The sequence below is a fragment of the Coffea arabica genome, chromosome 2e, assembly GCF_036785885.1.
Source record: "Coffea arabica cultivar ET-39 chromosome 2e, Coffea Arabica ET-39 HiFi, whole genome shotgun sequence".
Lineage (NCBI taxonomy): Eukaryota > Viridiplantae > Streptophyta > Magnoliopsida > Gentianales > Rubiaceae > Coffea > Coffea arabica.
In genome coordinates, this window is record NC_092313.1 from 69,104,427 (window position 1) to 69,129,300 (window position 24,874).

Here is a 24,874-nt window from a genome sequence, read left to right on the forward strand (position 1 = left end):
GATTAATCATATTCATTATTATACATTTCAAAATAATTGTCCGTTTGGATCCCTTGTTTTTGGGGTTATTTTTGAAAAACTGTTTTTCACATTCCAAATGCTACAGTAAATGTGTATTTCCAAAACAACTCCGAAAACACCATATCCAAACATTATATCAAAAACAACTACATATGTATATTCAATTTGTATATTTTAATTATGTATATTATATATATTATATTAATATAAATTGAAATATACAGATTGAAAATTATATATATATTATATATTATATAAATATTTATATACATTAATATTATACATAATATTGTATATTATAAATAATATAATATAATAAACATAATATGTAATATTGTATACATAAATGTGTAAATATTTATGCATAATATATTATGTACATTATATTATAATATATACATTATAAATGTATAATATTATTATGTACATTATTGTGTATAATAATGTATAATAATTTTATGTATAATATTTAATATGCATAATATGTAATAATGTAATAATGTATATTATGTATAATATATTATATATATACAATATTATGTATATTATACAAATTGAAAATTATATATTATATATTTATATACTATATATTACATGAATATTTATATAATGAAATATACAATAAATATTACAAATTGAAATATTATACAAACACCAAATTTATAATATTATAATATTTATAATTAATATTAATGTATATTATATATATTAAATATTTATTTATTTATTTATAAATATTTTATTTTTTAAAAAAAATATTTTTATATATTTATAATATATTTATATGAATATTATACATTATATAAATTATATAAAATATAAAATATAATATATAATATATATTATACATTTATATAAATGTACATTTATACATAATATATATATTAATGTATATTTATAATATACATTTATATTATGTATATATATAATATAATACATTTATACATTTATATTAATATACATAATATTAATTTTACATTTATACATTTGTACATTTATATTAATTATATTAATAAATTTATACATAATATTAATATATATTAATAAAATTATAATTTATATAATATTCATTTGTAATTTATACATTTATAATAATATGCACTTATACATTTATAAATATATTTATATTATGTATTATATATAATATAATACATTTATATATTTATATATAAATACATAAATATATTTATTTATAAATATTTATAAATGTACTATAAATGCATAAATGTATATTTATATAAAAATATAAAAATTATAAATTATAATTTATACATTTACATAATATTCATTTATAATTTATACATTTACAATAATATACACTTATACATTTATAAATATATTTATATTATGTATTATATATAATATAATACATTTATAATACATTTATATATTTATATAAATATATTTATTTATAAATATTTATAAAGGTATTATAAATGCATAAATGTATATTTATATAAAAATATAAAATATATAATTTATACATTTATACATTTATAATAATATACACTTATACATTTATAAATATATTTATATTATGTATTATATATAATATAATACATTTATATATTTTTTTAGTGAATTTATAAATACATTTATTTATAAATATTTATAAATGTATTATAAATGCATAAATGTTTATAAAAATTATAAATTATAAAAATACCCAAAAATATGTTTTAAAAATATCTCTAAAAATAATCCAAAAAACATCTACAGTAAAAGTTTTTTATATAGTTTTTGAAAAACAACCCCAAAAACAACTAATCCAAACGGACTTGTATTTCAAAAATGAAATGCTACCGTGCTGTTTTTGAAAAACAACTCCAAAAACAGCTAATCCAAACGGAGTTAAAGTAGAACATTTATTTGTGACGTGTGGTTGGTAGGTTTTATTAACTACTGCTTGTGTTTGTTTGGACAGCAGATTACTTGGCCAAATATATTTGCTTACATCATCATTACAATTTTCAATACATTTTTTTATCTTTCCAATTACCTTTTTATCTCACATACATCACATCACAAAAAGTGATACAGTAAAAATATCTCAAATAATTTACAATCCAAATGTATGTGAAATAAAAAGGTAATTGGGAAGATAAAAAGATGTGTTGGAAATTGTAATGATGATATAAGCAAATAAATTTTGACAAATAATCCTCTATCCAAACAAACCCATCTGATTTCCATGATAATCCAAAATAATCCTCTTTTGCTCATGTCTGATGTCCATGACACAAGTTTGGATTAGGTACACATCTATCATTAATAAAAAATTGATTCATATGATGGATTAATTGAAAAAATTATATTAAGCAATTCATCCTGGTAAATATTGGCAGTGTTAATTTTATTTGATTGAGGTTTATATCCTTTACAAGAATCATTTGGTTGTTATAACTGGCTTGTTTTAATTGAGAATCATTTGAATTTGTTTTGATCATTCATAATTGCCTTTTTGTGATTTGACAGATATGAATTAGCTGGAGAGTAGGTAGAGGATACATCAATATCTTTTTTTTTTTTTTTTTCCTTTCTAGCGATATATTTTCCAAACTTTTCCAAATGAGTCTACTTACCAAAAATGACTTAAAAAAAATCACACACGACATTCCTGACATGAGTCCACTTAAATTGCTTTTGTAAGCAATTTCACTAATACCCCCTCATATTTGATAAATTTAAAATAGATATATATTGGGCATAGTAAATTAACTATCTAATGCAAAAACTTGAGGGCTGCCATGGAATCGAATTTTTTTCTCTCTCTTAATACCAATTTTATATTGTTTTTCTATTTGAATTGGATTGATTTGTTACAAACTAATTAATTTTAGGGGAGGTTTCTGATATTTTGAAAACCTCACAGGAGGGCTTAAATGGTATTGTCCTTTACTACAGGACTTTTCTTTCCAAATACTTCCCACATTTGGACCGAAACTGTAGCTTCCCTTATTTGTCAAGAAAGAGCCGCTGGATTCCCCTCTGGAAAAAGAAATAAGTCAAGAGAACAAAATCGACATCAGTCATATGAGATTTAGCAAACCAACGGCGATCAAAATTTGCACCGTTTGACGTCCGACAAGAACAAAAAGCCAGCACTATCGTCGGTCACGATTAGGACACGCATGCGTCAGTAAGGCGGTAATATGGCACACTGAAAAAGTCAAAATTTATTACTCCTACTCTGCAACTCAACCATCTTCAATCCTTTTTTTCAAGAACAAAAGAACCCGTCCCAGTTCGTCGCTGTACTTTCCTTTCCAATCACAGCAATCCCAGAAAGAAAACAACCAGAAACATGGCAGAAAACAATGGAGGAATTGAGGTGATTCATTCATGGTCTGCTCCCAGGTCTCTCAGCACCAGCCTTATGTACTCTTTTGCCCAGGTATTGAATCCTTGTCAACCGCTTTTATGAAATAGTGGCATTGATGAATGTTTCTGTCTGTCTCTCTCTCTTCTTCTTTTATTCTAAATATATTCATTTTCAGACGCGGATTATGTCTTGTTTTCGCTTTATTCCGAGTCCCTTTTCAAATTTGTTTCCATTCTTTCCATCTACTCTTTTTTTTTCCTTCTTCTGTGGTGCTTTTGATTGTTTTGGTAATAGATATGCAGTTCACATTTTATGTAGAGTGTGGAATGAATACTCAACTGCGTTATAAGAATGTCAATTGTTGGTGATTTTGGCCTAATGGTGGTTGTCTCCAGTCTCACTCTCTTGGATTTCTTGATTTCATTAGTCAATATTTGAATTGTTTATTTCACGTGTTTGCATTGATTCTAGTTTGTGCTAACTGAAAGTATGTATGTTGCTTCCCAACTGTTTAATCACCAGGTTAGCTACTCAGTTTAATTACAGTGACCTCCCCTGTTGTTTGGCCCGTATGGCTAGTTTCCACAACCTCCAAACTGAAATTCTATAGCTAATATTTTCATAGCATGGAGTAGGGTACTTTTGCAATCCCACATCCACTTGTTGCTGGCATACAGGGAGAGATAGATGGTAGAGAGCTGCCTGTGCCAAAAGCATTTTTTAAACTTGATATGACCTTGAGATAACCTCACTCTAATTTTAACAACCAGAAAGTAGATTTTTGTAGTTATCACAAAACGTCAGTCTGTTCATAGCAGGGTATATTGTGCAACCAAAACTGCCAAAAAGTGATATGAAGAAGTCTCGTCCAAATGTAACTTATTTGATTAGCTCATCTCTGCAAAACTTGCTCGTATAGTCTCTTGGTTGAACTTTTTGGAATTAAAGTGTCCAGGTATGGCCCACTTCTTTTAGGAGGCATTAGAACTAATGTACTAAACAGGTGGTCTTCCAGACTACAATTGTTGTATGCTACATTAGAGAAAGATTAACCATGCTTGTAATTGATAAAAATTGTACCTCATGGCTGCATATGCTTAACAAACTATCTGGAATTCAGGTTTCACAACCTCATTAACACGAAGTTCAGTTGCTAAGTAAACTTCATGGTTAGAGTGTCATGACAAGTACTTTGTTAGCAAACAGCAGAGATAAGAAACTGACAATACAGTACAAATGCCTTTATTTACAATTCAATTTAGTAGCTTAGTTGCGTGCAGATCAACTAATCACAGGATTGTGTAGCTTCATTGACCAATTAGTCAAAAGATTTCGTAGTCCACTCTCACAGTTCTGTGTAGATAATTTGATTGTTATGTGAGGGAGAGAAGTGTACTATTGATAGTTGATCATTGTTTCTTAATGGCTTGTGTAAACTTTTGATTTGATTTGCGCAGAGAGATGATACAGAGGTGCTTGATGAACCACTATATGCGAATTTCCTGCGCGTAACGGGGTTAGAAAGGCCATACCAACAAGAACTTCTTTCCAAGTTGGTACGCCCATATGGAGCTCTAGCATGTGCAGTTTGAATTGCAGAATCCATTTCTTTAATTGTGTTTCTTCTCAAATTCAGCAGTACAAATTCATAGTTTATTCCCCTAGTTTGAATTTTGCTTCTTTACTAGTCTTATTCTAGCTTTGCCTTGTGATGCTGACATGTGCTGGATTGTGCTTATTACTGAACTATGGGATAATTAATTTTATGCTTCTAGCAAAGTTATGTGTTCATACAATGTTTTGAGGTGCTTAGCCAGCTAGCTTTCTAGGTGGTATTTAAAAAGTACAAACTTCAGCATTGAGTATATCTTGAGGAAGTTTGTGTAGTACCAATGACCTTGTTGCTTCTGCAGAAAAGTTCTTTGATGAGCTGAAGATCAGGTATATCAGGCTTGGGAGAGAATTTTGATCTGTGAAGCTATAGGAGACATATATTAGGTTATGGTGTTGATCTTAAGTGATGGTGGTCACCAGGAATTTTGTTAAAGCATTGAGGCCCAAGTAATTCCTCTACTAGGAGGCTAAGATTTTTGCTTCTTTGTGGGTGGAGTTGAAGAGTTTAAGGTAGAGCAGACGTGCACTTGTTAGATTGTTGTATTGGTAAGGTTTGATTAAATGAAAGTTTAGGCCTATTCACGCCATGTCATGTCAAATAAAGCAGAGAAAATGGAAATTGTAGGAAGATCTTTTTATGAATAAATTACTGACAGAAGTCTTCTTGGACCACCTATACGGATACAGTCACCTAGGATTTGGGGACTAAAACCTGCTGAAGTCACATTATTACATGCCAACTGCATAATTCAAATTATTTGTTACCCTTGACCTAAATGCTTAATCCAAGTAACTCATTGACCTAGGATATTGTATACTAATCACATCCTTTACAAACATTTGATGTGGGACTTCGGGGGTCTCACATTCATTTTCTCAAGTTGAACTATAACGAATTACATAGACTGCATTCTGAAAATTGTAGATAACTAGATTTGCAGCTCTAAATCAGTTGATAATTTTTTTTTTTCTAAATCAGTTGATAATTTGATGAAGCTTTCCACTCGTAAAAGTTGCCAATTAGTAGCACATACAAGAGCAGGTTGGAAGTTTATTGCATAAAAGTTGTGCTTTTTTTCAGCTTAGACAACTGTATTTTTCAAAGACTTACTTTCTTACTTTTATTATTTTTTTTATCAGGTTCTTTCCATTAACCTTGAATTCCATAGGATGGCATATGTTCTATTTTGTTATTGAGCTTCTTATAAGCTTCAGTCATTGTAATCTAGTTGCTATTGTGAAATGAACAGGAATCTGATGGAAATAAGGTGGTCAGGGAGATTATTTTTGGTCCTGGAGGAAAGAAGTATCGGTTTTGTAAGGTAGTCTTCTGATACTCCATATTGCAGACTCTTTGCTTGCCTCTCTGTTCCTGCAAATCTGTCCCATATTTTGGTCTCTTTGCCTTCAATTTTTCATTAACAAAGATTTTCTCATCATGTGACTGCATCATGTTTTAGGTTAATGTAGTTATCAGATGCGAAAATATACTCAGTGAAGTTTCCTGTTTTGTTGTTGTTATGTTTTGGCAGTGTTGAAATAGGTGATTGTTGTTCTCAGTGTTTTTCTTTTTCCTTATTTTCTTTTAAAAAACTAGTACCTAGTAGAGTATGTGAAGTACAAAACCTTTCAAAGCAGATGAAGAGTTGGAAAGACAAATTAGGCTTAGTAATATATGACCAGCTTCTGATTCCTGTGAGGAAGAATATTGGGCTGAGGATTGATGTACACAGATTTTGATACAATTTGCACTTCTTCTGGCTTTGAAGTTTGTTGAAATTCAATATATGTTTGAGTTTTGTGTATCATCAATATCAAGAATCATTTGTTTAATGTTGAAGGATAAGATTTTTTTTGATGATTTTTCATGAAATTGTAGGAACTAATTTGTGTTTTTTCTTCATCTAATTTATAGCATTTGGCTAAACAACTTCTACCTGGTTTGAGTGAAGATTTGATGAAGAAAGGAAAGCACTTCATACTTATCCGGAATCCTCTTGAAATTTTGGTGAGTATGTACTGTATTACCTTTAAGTTTCATCTATTAGACTTGAGATTTACTTTGCAAATTGCATTTTAATTAAACACTAAAATACTCTTTCCTTATCTAACTGCACTTTTGTTCAGTTATAGGTTATTAACAGGTTTATTTTAGTAGTTACTTCAAGGCAAAAGCCTGAGAATATGCTTCAGATATTATGATTAAGTGTAAAAGTTTGTATGGCAACAGCTTTTTTTTTTGTCTGTTCTTGTTTCTGAGTAGATCTTTGTCTATTATTGTCATTTTTCTGAATTGATTTCCTATATTGGTTGTCAGCCATCCTTTGATAAGGTTGTGCCCCCATCCTTTTCTGAACTGGGATTGGCAGGATTGGTCTCCATATACAGTCAGCTATGCGAATTGGGAAAGCCTCCAGCAATCATTGATGCGGCAGAACTGCAAGCGGATCCTGAGGTCCTGAAGAATTTTCCCCTTCTGTATGGTTTTCCTTGAGGCATTGTCTTTCCACTTCTCCTTCATATGGGAGTTTGACTGCTTTTTTGTGCCTTCTGGTCATTTCCCCCAAAGTAAAGTTTTGAATTGTGATTTTATCCAGGATGTCAGGTTATTACCAACTAAGTGGCCCATGGTCTAAATAATATAGGATGGTCATGGCACTAAATTCTTTATGCTCCTATCTTGATTTCATTTTACACAAAGAAGTACAAAGATAGTTGTGTTGGCCTAGAAAAGACTAAAACAGGAGTGAGAGACGACACATAAATCAAGAAAACAAACAGATACTCTATACTCTTCTTCTTTAGCTTTTAATGTGGAGTCTAGAGTACTAGTTTCTGCCAAAACAGTTCCATCTATTGTGGAACTCTTGCCTAAATGGGCTTCATCATGTTGGAAGTTAGTCTAGGGCTTCTAGCTTACTCCTTAGAACCACGGGGTTCTATGTTAGGGGGACAGAGGTTGACTATAGTTGCATTCTTTCTCCTTCCCCCTCCTATGCTGCTCTGCTCACTTGCTGCCTTGCCCTTCATTTTCTTTATAATTTGGTTACAATAAATAGAGTTTTATCTTGATAGAAGGTCTTATACTACTTGAAAGTTAAAAATGGCCGAACCATTTCACATCATTTTTGGGAATTGTAAGCTAACATGTAAACCTTTTAAAAGCGTGATTGTTAGATGATAGAAGATTGCTTTTATTTGACTAGTTTTGAAAATCTTCGTCCATGTATTTGTAGTTATTAGGGTGCACTGAATATCACTTGTACATTATTACCTGATATTGAACAGCTGAATCCTTCTACTCCTTTAAGTAAACAATTTTGTTGCCTATTGTCCTTCTGCAGTTTGCTTTACGTGGACTTTGTGAAGATCTCGGCATTCCTTTTCAAGATTCAATGCTTAAGTAAGCCAAAGCAATGCTCAAACAACCTTCGCTCTTAAGCTTTGCTTCTAAATTTTTAGTAAACGTCATTGTAAATTATTATGTTAAGTTGGTATTTCATCCTTCAGTTTTGAAACAAACAGCTTGATTTGTATTAGGTGATGTGGACAAAATGAATGATACATGTTCTTGGATAAAAAGAAATTGAATCGCACATGTTCTTGGTCCTCTGAGTTGGGTCAATCCATTTTGTTTTCTTTGTAGACATATACCACAAATATCTGGAAGTACATGCCTTTTGGAAATTACTGCATATAAAATTGGCATTGATCAAGCAGCAGAAACTGTTCACTACGTGACATTATTATCTGGGATTCACAAATATTTGATTTTATCATAAAATGTCACTGAGAATCCACAGAAGATACTAATATTATGGCATTGTAGAACTATATTATCACGTAAATTCTGATACCAAAAGGTTATTCAGTCAAGAATATAATTCCTTAATGCATTTGACAGCTATGACCTTATTTAGTAGTCTTCTTGGTAAACTTTTTAGATTTGCAAAACAAGCATGTATACTCAGGAATTCATTTTGGGATAAATAGATCCACATGCATGCACATACAAACAGGCATATATACAGATTCCTATCTTGCAAAAAGTCTGATAATATATTACTCTATCTAATGCAGAATATAGGCTTTATTTTTGCCCCTGCTTCCACGTTGTTCTTTGTTTTTTGATTGAATGCCATGTCTTATGGTAGTTGCGGAAGATAATATTAATATTGACTGTTGACCAATTTAAACTTTGTATTTGTAGATGGGAAGCTGGACCAAAATCATTTGATGGTTTGTGGGCCCCATGGTGGTACAAAAGTGTACGTGAATCAACATGTTTCACACCCAATACAAAGTATCCTTCGGTAGGTAGTATTGCAGTCAACTACATTTTGAGTGGCTTCCAATATTATATATTGACTTATAGGGACAACTCAAGTGTTGTTCCTCAAATGTGTTCATGCACTTTAAGTTGGAAGCTTACAGAATCTTAGACTTATGATGCCATAGTATGTTCTGTGGAATCCAACTTGTTTGCATGTGTCAACATTTTAGCTTGACAAATCTTTCTACAGACCTTTTTAATCCAAACATCTTTACTCTCTTTTCCACTTTCTGTACTGGCCTTTCGGATTACCCCACTCTTAATTAATTCTTCTGTTTCTCTTTCATAGCATTATGACAGATATACACAAGTCACTAGCATCATCTTGTTCTCATTTTAGTGTTAGATATATGAACACTTATGCTTCAATAGTTGTTTAGAAAGTGAGTTGGAGTTTCTTAAACTTGAGATTCCTTGAGTTGATCTGTTTATAGAATAACCAGTGCTTCAAACAGCTTAGAATTCTGTTGTTCGTATGATTTAGGATGCTAGATTATAAGCATGATTTTGAAATTAGAAGTGCTATTCTTAGCATGAGATATAGAATGGGCAACACAGAATCATCAGATGACCATTTAATTTTATTAGCTCAATATGCACGTGCATTGGAGAATAATAGCAGATAATCTGTACAATGCGTTAAAAATCTCTGAAAACCATTTCTAGTTTCCCTTTGATTCTATATTTCTTGTGTTTTTTCAGCCCCTTCCACAACCCCTGTATGACCTGCTGGAGCAGAGTTTGCCTTTCTACAACATGCTTAGGCACCGAGTAAAACGGAGGTCTTCTTTGCCTCATCCAAGTCTTCCTGTTCCTGCTAATGAGAAGCTGCTTGCTTGGGTTGGAGATGAAATTGTGCCTCGTGAGAGTGCAAGGGTACTTCTTTACGGAACTTGGGGGGAAAACACTTTATGAAATTACAATGCAAAATAAACCCTATTTAGTGATTAATGTATCTTCAAGGTTAATGAATCTGACCCTTACTACTGGAATTGTAAAGATTTCAGTCTTTGACTCGGTTGTACAAGGTGGCGATGCAGTTTGGGAGGGGCTGCGGGTGTATAAAGGAAAGATATTTAAGCTTGAGGAGCACTTGGACAGGTTAGTTAAATGAAGTTAACAGAATTTTTGGAATACTTGGTTTTCATACTACCTGCATTTCTGAATTACTGTAATATACTTTGCACAGAGACAGAAGGGTTCAAATTACAAACACTAAGGATTTGACAAAATTGTCAAAAATGGTTGACTATGTTTGTGGATGATTAATTGTATATATTTGATTTCTAAGCTCTTTATTAAAATTTAATATATAAACATTTAGCGCCTTTGCTAGATCAAAATATCTTTCTTCTAGCTGATGATTCCTTGAGTATACCAGCTTCGATAATGGACAAGCAGCAAAAATTAACTAAATTTGTAACTGCTAAATGAAGAAACTGATGCAATTTTTTCTTGATCCTTGTATCACTCTTTTGAATCCTTCTCCTTTCACCCATCGCAGAATTGAGTGTTTTTGAATTGAGTGGCTAATGCTTCTCAAATCTGGTGATGTCTAAATGAGCTGTTGGTTGGTATCCTTCGTACTTGTTATACTTTTTACTGAATGTAATGTCTTTTCTGCTGAAATAATATTCTTGTAATTATTTAAATTGGTAGCATACAGGCAATGTAATCCTCAATCTTATGTCTTGTAAAGTAGTTCACATTCTTTGCACAAGAGCAAATTTTGTTTTTATGATTGCTACTAGAAAACTGACCTTTTATCATTTCTTATTTAAATTGGTAGCATAAAGCCAACCTAGCAGAATCCACAATCATACTTCCTGTAAAGTAGTTGACATTCTTTTTAGAAGTGCAATTGCTTGTATGATTGTTTAATAGAAGGGTGAGTTTTTGTCATCTCTTATTTAAGTTGCCTGGTTCAAAATTTGTTCTGGATTTATGCAGTGTAGTGTTAAAGATGAATGCCTTGTAGGAGTAAAAGATGACCATTTTAACAGAGTAAATAAAGAAATCTAAATTACTAAGTTCATGTCTCTTGTCAGATTGTTTGACTCAGCAAAAGCTTTAGCTTTCAGCAATGTACCAACTCGTGACGAGGTGATGACTCAATATACTTCTTTCATTTTCTTATCTCCTGGCATTATGAAGCTATAATTGTAAACAACTCTACTGGGATTTTACCGTAATAGAACACCTAAAATACCCTTGAATGTCTGATGCTGAAAAATGTTAATTCTTGAGAGTGATTCTGCTACATTATGCAGGTTAAGGAAGCTATATTTAAAACTCTCATCTATAATGGGATGTTTGATAATGCACACATCCGACTAACTATGACTCGTGGCAAGAAGGTTTCTACTTCTCATATATCTTTATCATTGTAACTGTGGAGATTTACTATATAGAAGTGTCCGTTTTCTTTTTTGTTGTGAAAATATTTTATTTTACAAATTTACTAAAACTTTGTGACTAACATTTTATTGATTTTTCACAGGTCACCTCTGGAATGAGCCCAGCATTCAATCTTTATGGATGTACTTTGATTGGTATGATGGACTTAAAATTTTCATAGATGTTATCTGCCAAGGGCATGGCTCTAATTATTGTGTATCTCACTTTTATTTTGGTTACTACATGGTATTGTTGCTTTAAAAGAATTGCTGGTGTGGTACTAGGTTGGAATTCTGTCTGTTTCTTGGTATCTTGTTCTTTCTGAAGAATCATCATTGATCTCCTTTATAGATCTATATGTTCCTTAAGCCAAATAAAACATATTCCATAAGGAGATCATCAAGTTGAGCCTTCTTGCCCAGTTGAATATCCAAAAGATTTCTATTTAGTTGTTTTTTACCATTACATTTGTGCCTCAAAATTTTCTGTTGTTTTTAATGTCTTTTGGTCTAACACTTCCATTTTTTATAACGTTATGAAGGAATGATATAATGATACAAGTTCTACAAGTTAACTAGTTGCTAGTGCCATAATATATCCAAGTTACTTCTGACATGTGAGACTGTCAACAAAAAAAAAAAAAAAAAAAACTGTGAGACAGTCAATGAGGTATAGCAAGCTTCATTTGCAATTCAAACATTGTCTAGGCTGTGTACTTTTCCCTGATTCTTGAAGAAGCCTACAACTTTTTCCATTCATGGAAGCTTATTTTTACACCAGAGAGACCTATGCAACCTAAAATCTTTTAAAAGAATGACTGAATCCACAACAGATTATGGGTTGCATTTCTTGACAAACTGACCATGGATTTGGGTATCGGCAATGACCTAGGCAATTTTTGATAATTTTTTAAATTATTACTTGGTCCTCAAACCCTTCAAACCAGACTAAAAGATGCAAGATATGCATCTTGATAAACAGTCTTAGAGAGCTTGTTGAGGCTCCGTGACTAACAATTTTTCTTATACTGGCATCTGACTGATAGAGTTTCCATGTGCTGTTGAGGATAGGTTGCTTCTGAGAGAACTCCACCTCATATATTTGCACCATCTATAGCATTTAGAGGGAACATGTTAGTTAATGTATCAGCTACTTTGTCACTTTTCATTTGCAAAAAAAAAAAAATGCAACAATCTGATTCTTTGCAAGAAATTTCTCTTTCCAAGTTTGCCTTTCCAATTAGCTCTGGCAGTTACTCTACTTGAGCAGAAAATTTTGCCATAAGATATGCTTGAGAACCAATCCTAAATTAAGGCATCTAATATAGCATATTGGCTATTTTACTTCACTGTAATTGTCTCCTTTGGGTTTTGGCAGTGCTTGCTGAGTGGAAACTGCCAATCTATGATAATACAAGGGGGATAACTCTGGTGACAGCAGCCACACGTCGTAATTCACCAAATGTAATGTTTTTAAATGGTTTCTGTTGTTGCCTTCTACTTTATGCCATATTCTTCTCTCATTTAGAACTGATCTCATCAACAAATTAAAGGGTTTGACAATTATGATTGTTTTCCATGAGAGGGATTGGAGTTATGCATGGACTAGCATGTGTAATTTTAATCATCAGAGTATTCGTGTTGTCCCTATTTACGTTATGACATATGACATATGACATCTGGCATTGTAATTTCTTATACTGATCCCATTATCCATGAGCATTGTATTTCTGGCTTGCTTGCAACATCATGCATTATGCTCAGTGACCTAATGTCAAACACGTGCTTCCTTCAACATCATGACTGCACTCTGTATGGCTCTCCATTGTCAGAATATTCTGTTTGATACTCAAACTCATCTGCTGAATAGATATATGGGAAAGAAAATCCATCTGGGGTATATTCAAAACATGTGGCTATCATCAGCAAGTTTCACAAAGAATTCACTCTATGCCAGTTAAATTCAGTTCAATATAATCAGCCGAATATGGAAGCTTATTTGTTAATAAATTAGGATTTTTTTTTTCCATAAGTGCTTGAGACAAGCAATTACTGAAGCCTGTTTGTCCTGTTTTCTGTTGATGCTCCTTGTCGTTGGATGGAACTTGTTTTGAATTGGGAAAAAATATAAAATTTTTTAATATGAATAAGAATTTTTCCTTATCTTAGTTATAATATGCATTAAGTTGGAAAGTGTATCCCTGATATTTTTAATATATTATCGCCACCATGGTTGTCATTAGCTCACCTGAACTCAAAAACGGCCATTACTTCCAGCCACAGATGTATCATATCCATTGACAAAAGATTGCACCACCTACAATACAATTTTACTGGCAAGAAAATGTACAAGAATGATGGATGTAGACCACAATAACAGAGGCATTCCATATCATAGATTTGCTGTGGTAATTAGATCATCTGATGTAAAGCTAGTTCTTCAGATTTTGTGATGATATTGTTGGTACACTCGTATTTCTTCCTTAGGAATAACTTCTACAGAGTCTAGCAGTTGATTCCCAGGTGACCACATTAACATTTGTGTTTCATTTACTGCATCATCTAGTTATATACTTGGCTAGCGGTGTTGTCTTTCATCTTCTAGAAAACTTTATAGGTGAAAAATGATCGATTGTGCCATCTTTCCGTCTACAGTTAATATTGATAAACAATCTTTCCAAAGATCATAATGCAAAAGCTTCCTTTCACTAAATTTTTATATGAGACAATGAAATCAATGTTCACTTTTGCAGAATCTGGATTCCAAGATTCACCATAACAACCTTCTTAACAACATTCTTGCCAAGGTATAATCTTATTCCAGGTCTGCAACTTATTCTTGAAAGAGATTACAAAAGTACCTAATCCAATGTTTTTCCTGTCAACTTCATATGACTGGAATCCTATTCTTGACTAAGATGTCACATCATGCAACATGATGTACATATAATAACAGAGAACTCCTCTTCAGTAATTACCTTCGTGCCCCTCTCTCTCTCTCATGCTTTTTCATTTGTATCATAATTCGAATTTGTTACCAGGAAGAAAATAATGCGAATGGTTTTTTTTTATCTGCTGTATTGACATATTTTCAAACTGAAAAGCAAACTTGGAAGAATGAAAAAAAGAAAACTTTGAAGCATTCAATCATGGAGAAGAATAATGGTAAAAAGATGTCCAGTCAACAATTTCATTAAAAGGAATGGGGTGGCATGCCATACTCTTCCTGTTGATATGCAACAATGATACGTTAGTGTTGCCAATTTGGTGCAGATAGAGGGGAATAACGCCAAGGCTGATGATGCCATTATGCTCGATAAAGATGGTTATGTGTCAGAAACAAACGCTACAAATATTGTAAGTTTATATGCCTGCTGCATATCCTTTGTTTCTCTTGGTTTTTATTGATTTTTTTGGCTCCCCTCCCCTTCCTTTTCTCTTTAATGGGGTTTTCTTGGAGCCTCCTAGAGATGAGCTCACAGCATGAGGAATTGTCAATCCTAGATAACATATTCACTCTATTCAGTCTCTCTCTCTCTCTCTCTCCCCCCCGCTCCCTCCCCTTCATGTGGGTCCTTGGGTTTTGTGGCAATTATCAGGTCCAGGTTTGTTGCAGCCCGCCTTATTTGTTTCTAGTTGTCTGTCAATACCCACCAGCTCTGCACTAATAAAGCTACTGTGTTTGTACGATGTTAGGGGGTAGTCTGGTTGCTCCCAGATGTGCAATTTTTCTCATGCCTCTTTGAACTATTTAAAAGAGAAATTTCTGATTGGTTTCCTGATGATGTATTGTAATGTTACTGTTGCAGTTCTTAGTCAAGAAAGGTGGTGTTCTGACACCTCATGCTGATTATTGTCTTCCTGGGGTGACTCGAGCAACGGTAAGCTCCATAATATTCTGTTGGATGTAAAATTCTGAAGAAAGGCATCTATCTACATTTCAGGAGTGGTATCATAATTTTCTCAGAAGTCAATTCTAACACATAAAGACACAAAACATTAGTAAGGCAAGGCACCAGTTGATGCTTGTTTTGCATTCTCTTCCAATTCGCAAGCTAAAGTTGTATGCAGTTGGCGTGTGTCTGCTTCCGGACATCCAGAAAACCGGCATTGCATGGCCATTTACTTCTTCTCATGAATGTTTCATCTTCAATGATGATGTAATCAGAACTTGTTACCTATCGTTTTTCTTATTGTTTATCTGATATTTGTTTTGGGATGTCTGCAACTGCATGACTCTTATGGATGTGGCTTATATTTCTTGGACAGTAACACCTACAGAAATATTTTTTATCATACTATAGATAAATGGTTATAGTAGTAGTCCTGTATAAGCCATGAATAGCTAGGATGGTTGTAAGGGTTCCTATCTTAAAGCATATAAACTCCATATATTCTCCATATAGACTAGACCCAGATAAAATCATGAATATCTTCGGTTAGCACATGAAAGGACAAAGTTCCACATGTTTCCATCTCATGCAAATGCTTTATGACATCTGCTTGCTAAGTGTAATGGTAAATTTTGCGGTATCCATATGCTTGATCGTAAATATTCTTTAAGCTCTGCAGGTTATTGACCTTGTGGTAAAGGAGCAGTTGGATTTACAAGAGCGGCGTCTTAGCTTATCCGAATTTCATACTGCAGATGAGGTCTGGTTTTGTTCTTCTAGATACTAGCTGAACATCCCATTAAGAAATTTTCTATTCTGCTTTCTTATAGTGAATCTTGAGCTTGGCAAAGTTTGTGAATGCTTAAGAAATTACTAAGGTGGAGCTTGTTCTATTAGGCCAAAAACCTCATCAAGTGGACTGATCTCATATTGACACTAATGATATCCATTGCGAAAGGTTGCATATACTTCTTCACACATACGTGAGGATTTCTGTCAGAAATATAAAAAGCGTCCTTCTTTCTTTTACACACTGAGGTTTACAAGTAACTGCAAGATTCAGAGAAACTTACACCAGTAATGTTTGGATACCCTTTCAAAAGTTAGTTTGGACTTGCATGACCATCCTGGCACCATGACTCAGGAAATGGAAGTGTCACAGTTAGCTCATTTTTCTATTTTCCTGTGGTTGGAACTCCTTCAGGAAGTAGTCTATTCCTACGCATAAAGATGAAGCAAGGGGTTTGCTAACCCTTTTTTGTCTTCGTCTGCGGTTCCATTCTTTCTGTCATTTAACACTTGTGATGAAGCACATCGAACTGGCAAAATGATGAAACAATCCTTGCTACATCAACCGACTAATGATAAATTTTTGAAACTTGCCATCACCTTCTTAAATCCTATCACCTCTCAAGTACATTGTGATTTTTAAGCTTCATTCCTGGACAGTGTGCTGTTCTAACTAGTTGTCTTGCTTCCAGGTCTGGACTACTGGAACCGTGGGAGAGCTTAGCCCGGTATGTCTGTGTTTTCATATCCTTGAGTACAAACTTCTAACATCATCTTTATAGCCTTTTAATAAACAAACTTCATCATTTAATCAGTGTGGCATTCTGTGATCTAGTGAATTTTATGTTTCAATTGTTTATCACCAGCTTCTTGTCATTTTTTATTGTTTTCAATTTTTCTTTGACTGAACTAAGGCATTCATCAAAAGACTTTGGTTTGTAATCTGTTCTTTGGGTGGCAATAGAAGCCTAACTTGTTCTTCCTATAGCTACATATTCTGTCAAAATCCAAATTGGCTTTATATGGTTGGGTACTACTAAAATGCACTTGTTAAAAATGCAGCTCAAAATGGTGTTTGAATTGATGTCATATTTAATCCATCTACTACTTAAGAGGGGTTGCTGTTCAAAATCCTGATTTCTTAATATGTTCATTGTAGAGTAGTCAATTAAATCTTCTTAATATACTCATTGTAGCGTCAGACCACGTGTCATTTTGTAATTAGACAATGAAAGATCTAAAATCATCAAAATCTTCTGCATCATTTTTTAATAACATATGCTGCTGGTTTTGCTTATGTTGATGAATGATGTAATGTCACGAACCTGCACCAGGTTATTAGAATTGATGGGCGCATGGTTGGTGATGGCCGAATTGGACCTGTGACTCAAAGATTGCAGAATGCTTACAAGGAGCTGACTGAAGAGTCTGGTGTTTCTATACCAACCTATCAGAAAACCTGAATTGAGGTTCTAAAGGTGTGTCTATTGTCTCTTCTCTGGTTTGTTTCCACTGTCTGTTTTCATTTGCCTCTCTTTTATTCTGTGTGTGTGTCTTTGGCACTCTTAAAGTGAAGTTTGATGGTTTAATAATAATAATCTGTAGTTACTAATGTGCAGCATGTGCATTGGATTAATACTTCATCCAAACTAGTACCTTTTCTTAGGCTGTTCGTACTAGTGCTTGTATCTTTCAGTATGCACCCAAACAACTCAGTGCTTACACGACAAACATTAATCTGCTGGCCGCCTAGTCCCAGAAGATGTTACTTTTGTATGGAATAAGTGTGTTACATGTGGTTGCTGAAACAAGGCCTTCAATACCTGTTTGCACCTCCAGATTGTACTACACAAAATATTAGGATAGCTGCCATTTTTTATTTGCTAAGCAAATTATCACTGCGTTTTAGCATGCCGCTTAAACTACTCAAGTGCTAATAAGTTATTCAACGTTATTTTTTGTTTTCGGATGAGTCTGTCTCTGTGCAAAGTCTGATGCCTTGTGTTAGTCAGAGAATGGGTTACCAATTCAGCAACACTTGGAGCTAACCTGCTCATAACCCTCCTATAATATGGGTGCAAATATTTGTAAAATGATAAACAGAAAGTAAAGAAGCTTTGTGTACAGATTGCAAGAAGCATTGTCTTTAGACTTTTCTCCACTAATACATAAACTGTGAATTTTCTGGAAATAAGACCGTGATGTAAACTGACTCATGTGGAAGTTTTTAATGAAAGAGAAATTTTGTGGAAAGTTTCTTCTTTAAAAACAAAAGTTAACAAGTGAATCTTTGCAGTAGAGGGAGGAGAGATGAGTAGCTCAAACAATCAAAGATTTGATTCTGGAAGCTGGAGAAATTGAATGAATTCCTGTTAGTTCCTCCACTTCTTCAGGAGAACTAAAACCACTGTATTCTCTATAATTGGCTTTCAGCAAATATTCTTAGAAACTCAACTTTTTGCTTGTAAACAGCTGTAAATGAGTCAAACATCTCATTAATGGTCGCGTAAATTGTATTGGGCTTAAAAAAAAAATTAGGGAGTAGGGAATTTTAATACCGTGAATTTTTCGCTGATTTGCTGGGATTAGATTATTTTTTCATTTCCTATTGCCTACTAATTATTGTTTTTATCAATTCCTTCATAAAACATATTGGGGCAGGCTGCCAAGGTTGACAAGATCTCGGCCAAAAAAATTGCATTTCATTGGTTGATTCAATGTAGCAGCTGAAAGCATGGTGCTGAAGCAAATGTCGCCAGAAATAATTTATCATTGATAAGGTTTAATTTGTGACAGAAATAAGAGATGACAGGGGTGATAAATCTACTGGAAATTTCGGCACAGAGCTATATTTTGTAGCTGGATTCTGTTTCTTTAATCTTTTGGTACCTTATTAAGGTGGGTTTGCCTGCTTTGTCGCAATGCAAGGTTATGATTTCTCTACAGGATTAGTCTCATATTGCACTGTATAATCTTCTAAGTTTCATTGCATCCAATGATAAAGCTTTGAACTCGTTAAAGAAGTTATTTCTACTGTCAAACTCTGTTATTTGGAACGAGGAATTTATATACTTCCATACAAACTGGATCTTGTGCCCTCCCTGTATATTGTTGAATAGAAAGCTTGACAGTAATCCTTTTTCTTTCCTGTTTCTTTCCTTCTTAGGTTGCTTTTTTTTCTTTTCTTTTCTTTTCAAAGAAAATGAAGGTTTTGAAATTCTCTCCTAAATCTTTCTTTGTTTTTGATTGTTAGACCATAACTCCAAAATCCCAGAATGATATGACACCAAAGCTTTTGGAATGGAGTTCTCCACCCCAAATTGTATGAAAAGAAAAAGAATCTGAATAAACTTTGAAATACTTTCCATGAAATGTTTCGCATATATTGTGTATCAAGAACCACTTTAACCGATCCTCAGAGTTGAAATGTTCAATTTCAAACATGATATAAAAGGTTAGGTGCATAAAATTAAAAGCCCTGAGTGTCTCAAAAAATGGTACCAACAGCTAAAATCAGTTGTTTCCAACAGGAACCTTAGTTGTAGCACCCCTCTTATTTCGTCTGAATTTTAAAAAGCTGTAAAATTACGAATGTGTTTTCAGTTTCACAACTATATGCTGTCAAGTTTTTCTCTTCAAAAGAATTCAATCGTAAAGAGTGACTGAATGACGCGGCATATAAAAGCAACAGATGTAGATACGAGAATTTTTAAAATCAGCACGTTTAAGTCATAGATACAAATATAAAATTTTTTAAAATTAGGGTTTCAGGCCATCATTTATTTTGTGTTTGTCGTATAAGTAATATGTCATTTAGAGCAGGATTTTCCTTTACAGAATTAGCTAAAGAGATTCAAAACCAACTAGAAAGGAATCATAAACACCTAAAAGATAATACTTACGCTTATGAGAGGAGGGCAGAAAAGTATGACATTTTCTAAAACTATTTCTATCATCCAATAAAAATATAATGATAAGATGATCTTAAAAAACATTTTTACATGTCCAGGATAAATTTTGACAATATTGATTGCACTAACATGTAAAACCCAATAAAAATAAAGAAAAGGAATTTGACTAATTTCCTATAGCACAAGGTTCAACTAGACATTGTTTATAGCTAAAAACAGGCGTAAACGTGAAAACCTTCAAATTGATGGCTGATGAGACTGACAAGGGTGAATCCTGGTCCAGACAATCTTCTGCATCCTCAACTGTGGATAAGAGTTCACAAAAAATAATAAGTGGGAGGGTTGGAAAATATTTTATTACTAATCCTGCCTACGTTATTTTTTAATTTTTATAAATTTATAGCCGAAGATGGGTGAAATTTAAAAAGTAGTGAGCAAGAATAGGGATGTGATTTGAATGCACACATTTAATTCGTAAAGTCTCAACTTTAACCACTAGACAAGGTCTCCTCCGAGACAGACTATCGATTTTGGGACCAATCAAAGAAAGAAAATACTATATATGAATTTTCTTCATAATCCCAAACCTTTAAAATTAGGGGAAGCTGACCATCAAATTCAAATAACCGACGGTCAAATGATCATGTGCGGACCTGGTGATGATGCCATGTTCTTTTTGCCAATTCTTTCACAGAACCACGATTTCGCGTGACCAGAAGCTCCAATTTCGCCCAAAAATGGCTTATCTTGCTGGATTTCCCCTATCTTGATAAACACAGTAAAATTCATATTTAAATAACCAACGGCAAACAATTGTCGGCCAACAATTGCAATCTTGCTAGATTTCCACTGTGAGTAACACAATACAACTCACCATTTTTGTTCCATTATAAGCCACACTAGGTACATCTTAGGCTTCCAACCATAAGAATAGAGGAACATGTTACTAAAGAATTCTAACAAAATGATTTTTAGATACCACTAATAGTAAGTCAAAGTTAAAAAAAAAAAAATTTCTACTTCATGGTAAATTTGTGAACTTACAAGATAAAAGTAAAATTTCTCACAAAAAAAGAGCAAAATTTTCTATTAATTTGAGGAGCAACCTAAAGTAGGAAGGAAATTTTGAAAAATAAAAAAAATTTGGGGGGCGATGTTAAAAAAAATAAAGGGAGTATTTTTAAATTCAAGGGTGCAAATGTGAGTCAAATAAATAAAAATAGAAACTTTTACAAGTTATAATCATAATTTTAAAAGTTGACAGCCACCATCAACATAGCATGGCTCTACCCATGAACATGGATGACAATTATAACTTAGCATCTCCAAGAAAAAAGCATTCAATCATCAACATTTAACTTATAATATGTTTGTTAGGTTTTCAAAGGCTGAGTACTTCCGTCTGTCCGACTTATATGACAACTGTTTGTGTTCAAAATTATTTGGAAAAATACTTTAAAATAATTTGTAGCACTTTTGATGATTGTGCACTTTTTATAATATGATGTATGTTAACCTAAAAAAGTTGTTAAAAATAATAAGTGATTGAAAGATGTTTTTAGTAATGCAACAAACAACGTTTATTCAAAAACATTGGCTATCCAAACACGCTTGTCCTTTAATTAGTTGGATGTTAGCAAGGTTTAGCAAACTAGAATAAAAAACGTTTATCCTAACCCCAAAAAGAAGAAGAAGAAGAAGAAGAAGAAGAAGAAGAGGGGAAAATGATGACGAGGGAAATGTAGAAAAAGAAGTAGTAGAGCATTAAATTGCTCACTTTTTCTCTATGTGTACATGTTTAAGAATTTTTTTTTTTGTTTTGTTGTACTGGTTCCTTTAGAAAGAAAAAAAGAAAAACCTAATTTAGTTCTAAACATTAATATGCTACCACATAAATAATCCTAATAATGTCAAAAGCATACCAGTGATAAAGGAACAATGAAGTATGCAAAATTGCAGATGAATTCCGTAGAGGTTGAGTCAATTATGCCCATATCATAAATTTTATGCACATAAACTCCATGTTTGGATTGTGCATTATTTTACTTTATTTACACCTTATTTACACACACTGATTTGCTTGCATCATCAACACATTTTTCAATCACCTTTTTATCTCACATACATCATATCAAAAAAGTGCTACAGTACTTTTTCACAAAATTATCTCAAATAATTTACAATCCAAAGAGTTTGAATTGCAATTACGGTTAAAATGCTTTCCTTGAGAAATGGATTCTAGTGATCCATGCTGCATATGTTTCCACTATATACGTTATTCTACTGTTAAAACATATGTATATAGTTATTTATACACTTGATTTTGTCCTCTCCCTGTAAATTCTTGATTAGAAAAGTTGACAGAAATCCCTTTTCTTTTCTGTTTTCCCTCTTTCATATGCTTTTTTGTTGATGGGGGGGGGGGGGGGGACTAGAAACCGTCATCTACTATCTTTCTGGTTGTGCAGCAGGTTGAACCATTCTTAGACTTATTAGCACTTCCATTATAGATTCAAATAAGAAGATTGTTGTCCACTTTGTCTATTAATTACTTGCAAGCGAATAGATCAATTCCCAATGAAACGGAGACTTTTAGCCAACAGTTATGAATTTATGAGATCAGAAATCAAGAAAAACAAAAATCTCTTGAACTACATATGTTGCTAATCTATTTTTTAATCTAATTTTTCATTTAAAAGAAATGAAGATTTTGAATTATTTATTTCTAATCTCTCCTATTTCTCAAACTTTCTTTATGTTTGATGTTCTGGACTATATATAATAATATCACAGATCCAGAATTGCAGATTGCATAACAGAATTTCCATCACTTTTCAACTGTTGACAGATTTCTAAGCTAATCCTAGCTGAGTTGGTGATGGAATTGACTTATTGACCTAACAACAAAGGCCCCGGAATTGAATCCTTCACCCCCAATTGCATTAAAAAAAGGCAGAAGATGCTATTTATTTATTAAAATTTGGATGATTTGCACCAGATGCTTATCAAATATTATTTGTTTTTTTTGGTCAAAGGTAATTTTTTATTAGAAAAATTTTGGCAGAGTTTCCCCTTATAAATGGACGAAACTCCCTGCCAACAAACCCAAATACAAGAAATTTATCCACATGGTAGTAAGTTACTACTAGTGATGTAAGCGAGCCGAGTCATAATCGAGTAGCTCGGTCAACGGCTTGGCTTCAACTCGGGTTGACCGAGTTCGAGCCGAGTCTCGAGCTATTCGATTGTCATTCGAGTCGAGTTTCGAGCCAATATTTTGAGGCTCGAGACTTGTCGAGCTACTCGTCGAGTCAGGGGTATTTAAATAATATATTTATAATTTAAATAATATATATGTATTATAATTATAAAATGACCATTATGGGTATAAGTTTTACGGAATTTACAATAAACTCTTCTTTATAATAAAATTTCATAATGGCAAAAAAGTAATAACATAATTGTAAAAAGATCTAAAAAGAAAAAATGTCTAAAAAAGAGAAGATTGGTCGAGTCGAGTCAAAAAGCTTGATTAGGCTCGACTTGATAAGACTTGACTAAAAGTCGAGCCTTATCGAGTCGAGTCTCGAGTTTAAAGCGAGTTTCTTTAGTCAAGCTTCGCGTATCGATTTTTTGTACTCGGTCGAGCTTGAGTCGAGCTCGAGCCTAAGTATATATGAGTCAAGTCGAGCTCGAGTATAGCAATACTCGAGCTTGACTTGGCTCGATTACATCCCTAGTTACTACAGTGTAACATTACGACAGTTTGAAGACAATTTAATAACAACTGCATGGTTAAAATAGAACGGCCAACCAAATAAGACTCAACTGCAGAATTTCGAACTGGGCTTTTCATCCACGCTGAACACATTTCCTAATTGAAGGCAGGCCTATTCTATCTAAGCGAAATGCCCCACGAGCTTTCATAGGGAGGTCCACAAGCTGATGATATGTTGTATTGAAACCTTGATCACATCCCATGTTTGCTAAAGAATCGGCAACTTGATTACTTTCCCGAAAGCAATGAGAAATTGCAACAAAATTAGACGAAAACTTTAGAAGGTATTTAACCTCTGTATAAATACTCCATGGACAGCTATATCCCTGTTTTAGGATGTGAACAAGAACCAACGAATCCATTTCAATGTGCAAGTTAACATAACCACGAGAGAGACACAACTTAACCCCAACGAGAAGAGCGAGCGACTCAGCTTGAATGCTGGTTACATTCCCAAAAAAAGAGGAGAAAGCGAGCAGGAAATTTCCTCCATCATCACGCAAAACCCCACCACCACCTGCCCTCCCTGGGTTACCCCTTGAACAGCCATCAGTATTAAGTTTAAATACACCCAAGAGTGGCCGACACCACCTTACAATCATAAATGAGACTTTCTTATGAATATAAGAGAGCGAAAACTTCATTAACCGGTCCACATATTTGAAAATTTGTAACCTAAAACATGCTTCCAGAAAGGTAAATGAAATAAACCTAAGTGTATCAAAAGATTACATCAAAGCCTAGAATCTAGAATCGAGCCGTTTGAACGAGAACCTTAGTAATAATAACCCTCTTATTTTGTTCGGATCTTCATTGC

General features: G+C 33.2%; 1 protein-coding gene across 2 annotated transcripts; it reads left to right on the forward strand.

The window, feature by feature from the left end:
- The first annotated feature begins 3,193 nt into the window (after positions 1-3,193).
- On the forward strand, positions 3,194-19,395 carry LOC113732789 (branched-chain-amino-acid aminotransferase-like protein 1). Of its 2 annotated transcripts, none has more exons than XM_027258762.2 (20): positions 3,194-3,415; positions 4,801-4,899; positions 6,208-6,279; positions 6,873-6,965; positions 7,275-7,412; positions 8,302-8,360; positions 9,168-9,270; positions 9,993-10,166; positions 10,291-10,391; positions 11,339-11,393; positions 11,561-11,647; positions 11,791-11,842; positions 13,065-13,150; positions 14,440-14,493; positions 14,960-15,043; positions 15,496-15,567; positions 16,259-16,339; positions 17,061-17,096; positions 17,703-17,846; positions 19,030-19,395. In XM_027258762.2, the coding sequence occupies exons 1-19, from the start codon at positions 3,326-3,328 to the stop codon at positions 17,829-17,831; spliced, it is 1,665 nt and encodes a 554-aa protein (XP_027114563.1). In that variant the 5' UTR covers positions 3,194-3,325; the 3' UTR covers positions 17,832-17,846; positions 19,030-19,395. The 2 variants fall into 2 exon arrangements, with proteins under 2 accessions (XP_027114563.1, XP_027114564.1); XM_027258763.2 differs by lacking the exon at positions 19,030-19,395 and adding an exon at positions 18,665-18,817.
- The last annotated feature ends 5,479 nt before the right edge of the window (positions 19,396-24,874 follow it).